Below are 12,687 nucleotides of genomic sequence, written 5' to 3' on the forward strand. Positions count from 1 at the left end.
TTCACCAAACTTTCACCATTTGTGCGCTTTGGGACAAACATGAACTGATTAGATTTTGAGATCAAAAGGTCTAAGGTCAAGGTCACTGTGAGGTTAAATGTCTGTCCGAGAACCTTGTGAACACAATATCTCCAAGGTAAATGAAAGGAATTTCACCAAACTTTCACCATTTGGGCATTTGGGGACAAAGATAAACTGATTAGATTTTGAGATCAAAAGGTCTAAGGTCAAGGTCACTGTGAGGTCAAATGTCTGTCCGAAAACCTTGTGAACACAGTATCTCCAAGGCTAATACAAGTTATTTCACCAGGTCAAGATTACTGTGAGGTCAAATGTCTATTCCCAGATCACAACTTAATAAGGCGTGTAGTCTACCAGGCGGAGGCATCCCCATCGACACTGTTGGTGTCGAGTTCTATCTAGTTGTTATCTTCTATTAGGGAGGAGAGATATGTTAATCTAGCAGCACTAAGAGCTTTTCTATACTTCAGGAAGCTCTCCTTCCACACTAATTTGAACGCTACCAATTTTGTTTGACGCCATTTACATTCCAATTTTCGAATGGTCTGTTTTAAAGTGTGAGTGTCATTGTTATACCAGGGTGCTAATTTTTTCTCTCTGATCATTTTCCTTTTAAGAGGAGCTACATTATCTAAAGTATAGCAGAACGTTGACTCTAAGCATTCAGTTGCCTGATCAAGTTCTGCAGGGGCTGACAGTGACCCAATCAAAGTTGATAACTCTGGGAAATCATTTATAAAGCTCTGTGCAGTAGTTGACGTGAATGTATGTTTAATACAGTAGCGTGGTGAGGTGCATATATTATTACTCAGACATATTTTGAATGAGATGAGATAATGATCTGAGATAACTTCAGACTGTGGAAGTGTGACTATACTGTCTACGTTTAACCTGAATGTTAGTATTAGATCGAGAGTGTGACCACCATTATGGGTCAGTCCTATGACATTCTGATTAATCCCTACTGAATCTAAAATGGACACAAACACTGTTTTCAAAGGGTCTTCTTGGTTATCAAAGCGAATATTAAAATCTCCGACAACTAAAGCTTTGTCTAAGGAAATAACCAGATCTGAGATAAAATCTGCAAATTCAGAAAGAAACTCAGAATATGGCCCCGGGGGCCTGTAAATAATAAGTAATGGAATTAACTGGGTAGACTTATTTTTCAAGGCTACATACATTATATGAGTATGAAGAACTTCAAATGTATTAAATTTATAACCAGGTTTTTGTGTTACACCTAGATAATCATTATAAATAATGGCGACGCCTCCTCCTCTGCCAGTTAGACGAGGCTGGTGTATATAACTGTATCCAGGAGGACTCGCTTCATTTAATGCGATATATTCATTTGGCTTAATCCATGTTTCAGTTAAACAAAGTACATTAAACTCCTGATCAGTAATGAGTTCATTAACCATTAGCACTTTAGATGTAAGAGATCTAATATTTAATAGCCCCACCTTTAGCTCAAAGGTGCTGGCAGCAGCTGTACAGTCAGTATGATCTAATTTTATATTGATTAGGTTACTGGAACAAACTCTCTGAGTATTTCTACTTTTTTGTTGAGCTCGGGGAACAGACACAGTCTCGATGTAGTGGACCCTGAGTGACGACTCTGTGCAGCTAGCAGACAGTCAGTTTAGCCTGTTCGTCTGCTCCCTGGCCTTGGCTCTGGATTGTCAGAAATTAACTAAGCCTGTTCTCAGACTATGACCTATGCTGCAGGAAATGAGAGCAGCACCTTCCCGAGTGGGATGGATACCATCCTGCCCTAACAGGCCAGCAGTGCCCTCAAAATTAGTCCAATTATCTATAAAGCCCACACTGTTTTCAGAGCACCACCTGGACAACCAGCAGTTCAGTGACTATAACCTGCTGTAAGTTATATCGCCATACCACATTGGGATGGGGCCAGAGCATACTACAGCATTGGACATCACCTTTGCTAATTTAAACACCTCTACAAAGTTACTCTTAGTAACCTCAGACTGACGAAGGCATATATCATTAGCTCCTACATGGATAACTATCTTTGAGAACCTGTGCTTGCCTAGGACCCTAAGGTTACCTGCTATGTCCGGCACCCTGGCTCCCGGTATACTCCTGACTAAAGCTGCTGGTGCCCCTAAAGGCTGAGCTAATTTCATGTGCCATATGATAGAGTCCCCTATAATCAGAGCTCTTTCAGGTTTCTCAGCAGGTACATCAATGAGGAGAGCAAACCTGTTCGACACATGAAGCAGAGAGGAGTGGTGCTCCCGTGAGTGAGCCTCAGCGGTAGCTTTGGCTCTATGCTTATGTCGCCGAGTCATCACCCATTCGCCCCGCTGTGAGGGCTCTAATGCCAGAGTTGGGGGATTACTAACTCCACCTAGGGCATCCAGACTTTCCCCTGCAGAAACTACACTGTTCTCATTCTCACTAGCCCTCTCTAAAGTCTGGATATGCACCTCCAAAACTGCAATCTTCTCCATTAGAGAGCTAACTAATCTGCACTTATCACAAATAAAGCTATCACGGAGGAAGAATGACTAAACATCCTGCACTCAGCACACTGAACAAACTGAAGGTGTGCCATGATGAAAGGATTCACGTACCTTAATCAAGGATCCATTGATATTAAAGCAGATCCGATGTGGCTGGCCTCCGCTTGTGGTCTTTACGCAGGAGGAGAAAAAAAAGAAAGCTTCCAGTCTTGGTGTTCTTCTGAAAAAATTTTAAATGTGGAAAAAGGAAAGTGAAAGTACAATCAAAAATGAAAAGGAAACAAACCACACTGAAAATATATCACCTCCTTAGCAGAGCTAATAAAGAATGCATATTTTTATTTATGATAAACATCACATTCATCCCTCATTTTTACTGACCACCCTCTTGTTTTCTATTGGTTGATAAAATAATGTGTACAAATTCACCAGTCAAAGTTCATCCAAGGTAGAGTCAACATGAAGTTACAGTAACTGCGTTTTTCCACATCATGTGCCCTAATAGTACAGTTTAGTGCCCTTTTTTCTGGGAGTGTACAGATAATATACCAAAGCTTGTTTTATCATGCATTATATTGCATTGTTGAACCAAGCTTTAAATGTACATCACTTCCTTGTGTATAAATGTGTGAGTGAATGGATAAGCCATTTCTAGGGCAGTTTGCTCAGCAGTTGAGCAAAACAGTACACCATAACCAATGTCCTCATAATTTTTATGTCATTAACTATATTATCTGTCTGCTTTTTCACAGTTAAAGGCCACTAGCATGCAGGGGTTTAAGGACAAAGTCCAGATGCGAGGCAGTGTGACCCAGGCCTTGGCCTCTCTCTCAGTGTCCTCGCTCCAGGATGCAGCACAGATCAGCTCAGCTTTGGCTCATTCCACTGTACGTCTTATGTTTTATTCATGATAACTTAAAAGGCAGGCATCAGAAAATAATGGCTACTCTGGCAAAGCCTATGATCACCAAGGGCTCAATAATTTACTTCACAGTCATTCTGTATGGCAGAAGAATAAAGCAGCTATGAGGCCTTCATAAAATGTGAAGGAGTAAGAATCGATTGAAAAAAGAATTAATATAGACGGTGTCAGTAGTTCATGAGCATTCAAAGAATTTTCACTGTTATAGGCTGTTACATCTGAGATTCAGTGTGGAGAATGTAACTCTCAAGTCATGAAGGTCATGGAGAAGATGATCAACATGATCAAAGAGCAAACAAGACAAGGAGATGTCACGCCTGTAGACACCGGAAGGAATATTCTGAATGTTTTAAGTATGAAAAGCAAAGCATGAAGCTTATCCATGAACATCATGATCAAAAACATCACTTTAATCTGCTCTCGGTTTTCTTTAGGGAGCTCAATGTCTGTTCAGAATCCAGTAAACACTTCAGATTTACTGTCCGGCCACACTCAACATCAAGACACTGCTCTATCAGCGTTTTACCAGGTCGGACAGCTAATGCGTAGTTTAATGTGGTCACGGATGCCTGGTGAGGAAGCCCTGTCTCTCAAAGCTCCACAAATCAATGCAATGGGCAAACGTGGTGACCTGACTTCAGACCTCCTGTGTACTGACCCGTCCGGACCCTGCCAGTTTCTCATCCCTCCGAATCTGAGCTCACGACTGAGGACCGAAAGACAGGAAGTTATTCAGATTCTCCTGGTCATAGAGAGTGAAGACATCTCATTAATCTCTGCTGTAAATCCACCAATTTCTACTACGCTAGCTGCGATGGAGTTCACCACACCACAGGGTCTGCCAATCCCCATTGCAAACCTGACAGCAGAAAGTGCCATCCGTGTGACGCTACCAAACAAGAAGATGGAGGTCTCTGGAAGGGTTAATGTCATTCTGCCATCGGAAGGAAGCGTGAACTTCACAGTCAGAGCTGTCGAGACGGAGCCAAATGCTGGGCTCTTTATTGCCTTTAACTTCAGCTTGATTCAAGGTAGCATTGTTCTTTTTACAAAATTAAAAATGGAAATCATGAGTGAATTGCTCTCAGAGTAGGAATAAAATAATTTAGGTTGACATGCTGTGAGAGAAAATTAATCAGTCATTTCAAGGTAGTATCAGTAACTCTGCTTCATCACACCACTTCGTCAGTGATAATTTTACAATAACTGCACACCCCAAGTGTTTTATTCCGTACTCTCTCAGTGCATGGTATATTTGATTATTGTCCATTCTTATTATGTATATTTGCAGGAAGTGGTAAATTGAGCTCTGGAAAAGTCAGGATTGTCATAACTGATGAACAAACCTTTCAACCGTCCCAACACACTCATGTTAAAGAGCTCACCCTTGCCTTATCAAGTGCGAGTCCTTCAGTGGAGGAAACAGTCTTCCTCACACCAGTGTAAGTTCTTTCCATGCAGTCAGTAAACATTGTTTTTCATTAATACTTTATCTAATGTCAAACCGTTTCTATATCCAGCTTGAACGGCTCTGCTAAGGACCTGTACGTATCCTTAAGGAACAGCGCAGGCGTGGAGTTGTGTGTCTTGGTGTGTGTGTTCAGCTCGCTCTGCCAGTTCTTCAACATGGAACAGAGACGCTGGAGCACAGCTGGTCTGAGTGTGCTCAGTACTAGCAGCCCTGATACTGTTCACTGCCTCACTGAGCACCTCACACTTTTTGGAGCCAGTCTGTTCATTCACCCAGATGCCATCATACTTCTCGCACCAGTACGTCAATATCTTAAATATCATCTCTTTTAGTATGAATATAAAATATATGTATAAAGTTAAGACTTAAAGGGTGATTTCAGGATTGAGTTGCCATTTAACCCTTGTAACTCTTAATTAGATACGTGTTTTTAGTGTTGTAGTCAAGACCACCTAAACCAAGACCAAGTCATGACCGAGACCAGACAGCATCAAGACCAAGGCAGTGTGAGACTGAGTCAAGACCAGAACCAGACCAGTGGGTGTGAAGGGGGTGAGGGAGGGGTGCCATCCATTAACAGGAAGAACAGTTTCTGATTTGGGACCAAAAGGTCACTGGTTTGATTCCCTGGACCAGCAGGATAGGCTGAAGTGCCCTTGAACAATGCACCTAACCCCCCAACTGCTCCCCAGGCTGCTCTGGGTATGTTGTATGTCACTATGGATAAGAGCATCTGCTAAATGCCTGTAATTTCTTTTATATTAATAAGTTACTTTCAATCTATAATTTGTGTAACAAGATCTTACTTGCCACATTCCCCCTCTGCAGCAGTGAACACACACCCAGAGCAGTGGGCAGCTACACCACAGCACCCAGGGAGCACTTGGGGGTTAGGTGTGTTGTTAAAGGGCACTTCAGCCATGATACAGAGGGAGGGGAAAGTGCTATTCATCCACTTAACTCCCCTCACATTTTTCCTGCCAGTCCCAGGAATCAAACCAGCGACCCTTTGGGCCCAAGGCTGCTTCTCTAACCTTCAGGCCATGGCTGCCCCGTGGCTCCCAGACAAGAGCTGAGAGGGGGACATTTTTATTTGAATAATGACACTGTTATTCATATCAGTCTCCAATTCCCAAACTATAGGCTAAAACTGCAGAAAATATAGTTTTACTATAATATGCCTCCATGGTTGGGGTCAACTGTACAAAGTAATGGTGAGTACGGAAGAGAAGTGAAGAAGAGAGTGAAAGCAGTTTGGAGTGGATGGAAGAGAGGGTCAGGAGTGATTTGACACAGAAGGGTACTAAGCAAGCATGAAAGGAAAAGTGTACAAGACAGTAATAAGAGCAGTGATGGTATACAGTTTGGAGACAAAAAGTCAGGAGGCTGAACTGGAGGGAGCAGAGCTGAAGATGCTGAGACTTTCACTGGGAGTGACAAAGTTGGACAGAATTAGAAATGAGAATATTAGAGGGACAGGACATATAGGACAGTTTGGAGACAAAATGAGAGAGGTGAGATTGAGATGGTTTGGACACATACAGAGGAGAGATCCAGGGTATGCTGGGAAAAGAATTCTGGAGATGGAGTTGGCAGGTAGAAATACCAAAGATGAAGGTGAAGGAAGACATGAGGATGGTTAGTGCTACAGAAGAAGATACAGAGGACAGGAGGAGATGAAGGGGCATTATCTGCTGTGATAACCCCTAACAGGAACAGCTAAAAGAAGAAGATAGTACTGTATGCCTCCATGGCTGTTAAAAATGATTGACAATGATGGTGATAAACTATGGACCTGGATCAATCTTGTTATTTCAAGCAGAGTTGCTGTCATCAAACTGTCACCTTCATACCCAAAATATAGATATGGCCTTCACAAAAGGTGTTACTGATACATCTTACTGTTTCAGTCAGATGGACCGAGCAGAAACGTGGTGGTGGGGATAGTGTGTGGTGTTCTACTCCTGATTCATCTGCTGGTTGGTCTCATCGCCCACAAACTAGACCATCTCGAAAGACAGCGCTTGAGCTTCATCCCACTGTGTGGCCAGTCAGGATGTTACCGTTATCGAGTACTAGTCAAAACTGGCTGGTACAGGGGGGCCGGTAAGTGAAGACTGAATGTTGCTATGTATAGGGGACAGTAAGCAATTACAGTGCAAGTGATGAGTTCATCTGTCCATAAGGCCGATGAGCTGTTGCCATGGCATGGCATCCGTCATCTACAATTCAGTTAAATTGTATCTCCTCCATCAGTTTTTCATGGGTTTCCTTTCCAATTGTTTCGTTTGAAAGAACTCATCACTCCACACAAAACTTCCATCCATCCATTTTCCGTAACCGCTTATCCTGTGCAGGGTCGCAGGCAAGCTGGAGCCTATCCCAGCTGACTATGGGCGAGAGGCGGGGTTCGTTGTTCGTCCGTCAGAAACGACGAGGACCATCTAGTCATCCTTGGGTTGGGGTTGGACTCTGTGGGTACGAAGATGGCTGATTAGCCCAATTCGTGCCCGGAAGGTTCTCTGGCAGTGTGGACAGGGAATGGTGGCTGCTGTTGGGAATCTGTTTGTGCTGTTTTTCCTCACCTGTCTGCATTCTTCAGCTGCTGCTGTCCTGCTGGCTTCACAGATTTGTGCACCCTTGTGAACAGATGCTCACCACTTCCCTCTGTCTCGCGTGGTTTGTTCCCAGGTGGCAATGCTGATGTCAAAGGCCTTCAATGAGGCTTTCAGTGTGTCTTTGTAGTGCTTTTTCTGGCCTCCTTGGGAGCGCTTCCCTTGTTGCAGTTCGCCTTAAAACAGTCTCCTAGGCAGCCAATGGTCTGGCATGCGAACTACATGCCCTGCCCAGCGGAGCTAAGACTGCATCAGGAAGGTATAGATGCTAGGCAGGCTAACACATCTGAGGACCTCAGTGTCTGGAATCTTGTCTTGCCACTTGATGCCAAGGAGTTTTCTAAGGCAAGTGGTGTGGAAATAGTTCAGTTTCCTTGTGTGGTGTTGGTAGACCGTCCACGTTTCACAGCCATAGAGGAGGGTGGTGAGAACTATAGCCCAGTAAACCTTAATCTTTGTCTCTAGGGTGATGCCTCTTCTGTTCCACATGTTCTTGAATAGTCTGCCAAAAGCAGCACTAGCTTTAGCAAGTCTGGCATTCACTTCGTCATCAATGACGTTTCTTTAGAGTGTGCTGCCAAGGTAGGTGAACTTGTCCATTGTGTTCAGTCATTGACCATTGATTATGATGTTAGGTTCAGTGTATGTCTTTCCTGGGGCTGGCTGGTGCATAACTTCAGTCTTATTTGTACTGATTTGAGGCCAAAGTTGTTGCAAGCCACAGCGAACTTATCAACGCTATGTTGCATGTCAGCTTCTGAAGCAGCATTGAGGGCACAGTCATCGGCAAACAGAAAGTCACTGACGATGTCTGATGTGACCTTGGTTTTTGCCTGTAGCCTCCTGAGGTTAAAGACGGAACTGTCAGTGTGGTAATTGATGCTGATGCCTACATCAGTGTCTCTGAAAGCATCTGTCAGCATGACAGAAAACATAATGCTGAACAGGGTGGGGGTGAGGACACATCCTTGCTTCACACTGTTTGTGATAGGGAATGGCTGGGATATCTCACCGTTGTCTTGAACTCTAGCCAGCATGACATCATGAAGCTGTCGTATAATAACGAATTTCTGGGGGCATCCATACTTTGCCATGATTCTCCAAAGGCCATCTCTACTGACAGTGTCAAAGGCCTTGGTCAGATTGACATAGGTTGAGTACAGATCAACATTCTGTTCCTGACACTTCTCCTGGAGTTGTCTAGCAGTGAACACCATGTCAATAGTCCCTCGTTCTTTCCCAAAGCCACACTGGCTCCCTGGTAGGAGACCTCTCTCAAGATGTGCAATGAGGCAGTTGAGTAGAACTCTGGCCAGGGCCTTGCCTGTGATGGAGCAGGGAGATTCCACGATGATTGTCACAGGCCTGGCAGTTTCCCTTGTACTTGTAAAGATGGATGATAGAAGCATCTTTAAAGTCCTGTGGAACTGTTTCACGCTGCCAAATGAGCTGGAACAGCTGGTGGAGTTTCTCTGTCAGAGCTGTACCACCTTCTTTGTAGATTTTAGCAGGGATGGAGTCTGTACCAGGTGCTTTGCCACTGGTTAGCAGATGAATCACTTTCCATATTTCTTCAAAGGTTGGTACAGCATCCAGCGTCTCATCAACAGGAACCTGGGGTAGCCGGTCAATGGCTTCATCACTGATGGTGGAGGGACGATTGAGTACGTTGTCAAAGTGCTCAGCCCATCTTTCTAGAATCTTCTCTTTTTTAGTGATCATTGTTGACCCATCTGCACTGAGGAGAGGTGATGATCCAGAGGTGGTGGGCCAATAGACTTCTTTCAGGCAATCATAGAAGTTCTTCATGTCATTCCTATCTGCATAGCCTTGGATCTCATCAGCTTTGTTGCTCAGCCATGAATCCTGCATTTGGCGCAGCTTTAGTTGGATGGTGCTGCGGATGTTTCTCAGTATGTCCTTTTTTGCTGTACTCTTTGGATCATCAAGGTGGGGTTTGTAGGAACGGCATTTGTCCCCTAACAGCTGCATTATCTCTGCGCTGTTCTCATCAAACCAATCTTTGTGTTTTCTGGTAGTGGGCCCTAAACACTCCATAGCTGTGTTGTACACTGTTTCACGAAGCACTGCCCATGCTGATTCCACATCCTGGTTGTCTAGCATGGTGGCATTTAGGTGTTCTTCCAGGGTATTGATGAGAGATTGCTTGATGCAGCTGAGCTTTAGCTTGTTGACATTCAGGCATTTGGGTGTTTTCATACCCTGTGGACATCTCTTGGGTTGGATAAGGAGGTTGCGTTTGGTGATGATGAGGCGGTGGTCTGTCCAGCACTCAGCGCCACACGTAGACTTCATGACCCGCACGTCCTGCCTGTCCCTCTTCCTGATGATGACATAGTCAATAAGATGCCAATGCTTAGAGCGAGGATGCATCCATGATGTCCTGTTGCAGGTAGGTAGGCAGAAAACAGTGTTAGTGATCATAAGCCCATGTTCAGCGCAGGTCTGGAGGAGTAATAGGCCGTTGCTATTGCAGTTGCCAATCCCATACTGCCCGATCACTCCTTCCCAGGTAGTGCTGTCATTGCCAACTCTCGCATTAAAGTCACCAAGAATGATGAGTTTATCAGCGCTGGGAATAGTGGTGATGACGGCATTCAAGTCTTCATAGAACTTGTCCTTGACTACATCTGGGTTGGTCATGGTGGGGGCATAGGCGCTGACAATGGTGATAAACTTCTGCCCATTGAAAAAGGGGAGTCTCATTGTCATAAGGCAATCATTCACTCCTTTCGGGGGACCAGCCAGCTTGCCAAACAAGCATTGACTTCACAGCAAAACCAACTCCAGCCTCGTGTCTTTCTTCAGGTCCATGTCCACTCCAGAAAAAGGTATAGCCTGTGCCTAGTTCACAAAGTTCACCCTCTCCTGCTAGCCTCATCTCGCTTAGGGCTGCTATATCGACATTGTATCTACCAAGTTCACTTGCAATGAGAGCTGTGCATCTCTGGGGTCTGTTCAGCTCATCCCTGTCAAGAAGGGTGCAAACATTCCATGTGGCAAGCGTCAGAGGAGAGATCCTCACTTTTTTCTTTGATATTGAGTTTCGACCGCAAGTTTGAGGGCCCCGCCAGCCACGGTAAATTGGCCAGAGTGGTGTGGAGCAGGCAATGTTTAGGGTACCTTTTCTAGCCCCTTCCTCATGCCAGGGAGGTGAGCAATGTGGTCCTAAAAAGGGCTGCTCAGTCGCTCAGATGACCAAGGGTGCAACATGTCCCCACTGGCAAAGGTGCTACCCCATTCTGACACCCCAAACACCCCTAAGAGAGGCAAGGTACACCCTGGACAAGTCACCAGCTCATTGCAGGGCTGACATCCACACAAAACTTGGTCATTGTTTTGTCAAATCTTTGCTCACAAGTTACTAATTAGGCCAAATTAATGAATTTTCCAGACCTCTCACTAGAATTGTATCTCCTCGCTCATGTCTCATAGATTCCAGTTCTGATTGATGTTTTGGTTCAGTCTTCCCTCAGGGAACAAAACTTGGTCATTTGTTTGTTGATTTTCCTGTAGTAAACAATTTGTTTACAACTTTGTTTATTTTCAGTTAAATCGTGTCGCCTCCCTCAGTTCTTAATGGATTTCAGTTCTGATTGTTTTATTTGAAAGAACTCAACCTTCTGCACAACACTTGGTCATTGTATTGTCAAATTTTTGTCAACAAATTAGTAATTAGGTCACCTTAACACATTTTCTTCTGACTATAATTGTATCTCCTCTCTCATTTATGATGCGAATTCAGTTCTGATGGATGTTTTGGGTCGAGCTTCCCTCAGGGAACAAAATTGAGCCATTTGTTGATGTTCCTGTTGTAAACAGTTTACCGTGGAGGTTGGTCCTCTCTCTGACATTGTCACATTTCAGTTCTGTTTGATGTTTTGGTAGTCATGGTTGTTTTGATGGCAGGCCAGATGAGATACTACACCCTTCACGTTCTGATTAAAAAAATGTATTAATCACAAATGGCACATTGTACATTTTATCCATTTATAGTTGTGTTTAACATTGTGTAACATCCTTGAAACAAGTTAGTTCCTGTTCTGACTTGCAGCTATATAGCAGCTATAAAGTTCTCTCTGCTCCATATCTCCTTCAGGAACCTCTGCTCACATAGGCATTAGTCTGCATGGTGTAAACAAAAGTGGTTCACGGCATCTGCAAAGAGACGGAGCCTTTCAGAGGAATGGTCTAGATGACTTTCAGATAGAAACTGACATCAACTTGGGAGAAATATGGAAAATACTCATCTGGCATGACAACACAGGTGGGAGTTATTATAGAAATTATGTTTCTTCTGTAAATTGAACAAGAACTAACAATAAAACAGGACATTTTCTTCTCTGCTCAGGTCTGGATCCTTCATGGTATCTTCAGCATGTGACAGTGTGGGACATGCAGACAGATAACATGTTCTTCTTCCTGGTGGAGGACTGGCTGTCTGTGGAGAATGAAAAGAACTCGGGTTTGGCTCAGAAAGTGGTGCTAGCTACGTGTGAGTTGATAAAATACCTTCTGAATAAGAAAACCTCATGTGCTGAAATGTGGATATCCATTTTCTTCAATAAAGGTGTAGGTAAAAGGATGGAGTCATTAGCCTGGGTGCTGGGGATGATTGGATTTAAGGTCTGGATTTTTAGCTCACCAGCCATAGGGCGATGAGCTATTGCCATAAATATAGATGTCTGTTGGTTTTCTAAACATTTTATGAGGTAAATTCACCACTTTGGGTTTACACACAACAACTTGCCACCATAAAAAGATATAAGTCGTCTCTCTTTTTCTTCGCTCCACTGCTGGAGACGCCGCTGTCTTTGTTGAAAATTTCAGAAGCTCTCAGGTGGTCATGTGATTCACTGCTAGCACTCTGATTGGATGATCTTAAAAAGTTGCCCAAAATGATCAAAATCGTTCCAATAGGAATGATGTTGCCCCAATCTCAATGGGACAGTGTCGAAGTGCAATTGCCCGGCAACATTGCCCAAAAAGTTGCCTCGTGTATCATTACCTTAAGTGTCCAGAGCCATCTTATAAGTGTGTCTAAGTTCCATCTTCCAAGTTCCGTGGATAGGTGCCAGAGCTTTCACCACCCCAACCATGATAAAGCCCTTCCTGAAGATGGACAAATGAATTAATCTACTTTAT

At 43.9% G+C, this 12,687-nt stretch overlaps 1 protein-coding gene across 1 annotated transcript in view; it reads left to right on the forward strand.

Moving 5' to 3' along the window:
• The window catches only part of pkd1b (polycystic kidney disease 1b), a 130,263-nt gene that overhangs the window by 60,763 nt on the left and 56,813 nt on the right, over positions 1-12,687 (forward strand). Inside the window, exons 18-25 of the mRNA XM_060938890.1 lie at positions 3,266-3,400; positions 3,644-3,788; positions 3,870-4,466; positions 4,727-4,877; positions 4,956-5,205; positions 6,817-7,012; positions 11,642-11,809; positions 11,894-12,037. Of these exons, the coding sequence (XP_060794873.1) occupies positions 3,266-3,400; positions 3,644-3,788; positions 3,870-4,466; positions 4,727-4,877; positions 4,956-5,205; positions 6,817-7,012; positions 11,642-11,809; positions 11,894-12,037 (1,786 nt within the window). The remainder of the gene's footprint in view (positions 1-3,265; positions 3,401-3,643; positions 3,789-3,869; positions 4,467-4,726; positions 4,878-4,955; positions 5,206-6,816; positions 7,013-11,641; positions 11,810-11,893; positions 12,038-12,687) is intronic.

The sequence above is a fragment of the Neoarius graeffei genome, chromosome 14 (genome assembly GCF_027579695.1).
Source record: "Neoarius graeffei isolate fNeoGra1 chromosome 14, fNeoGra1.pri, whole genome shotgun sequence".
Taxonomy (NCBI): domain Eukaryota; kingdom Metazoa; phylum Chordata; class Actinopteri; order Siluriformes; family Ariidae; genus Neoarius; species Neoarius graeffei.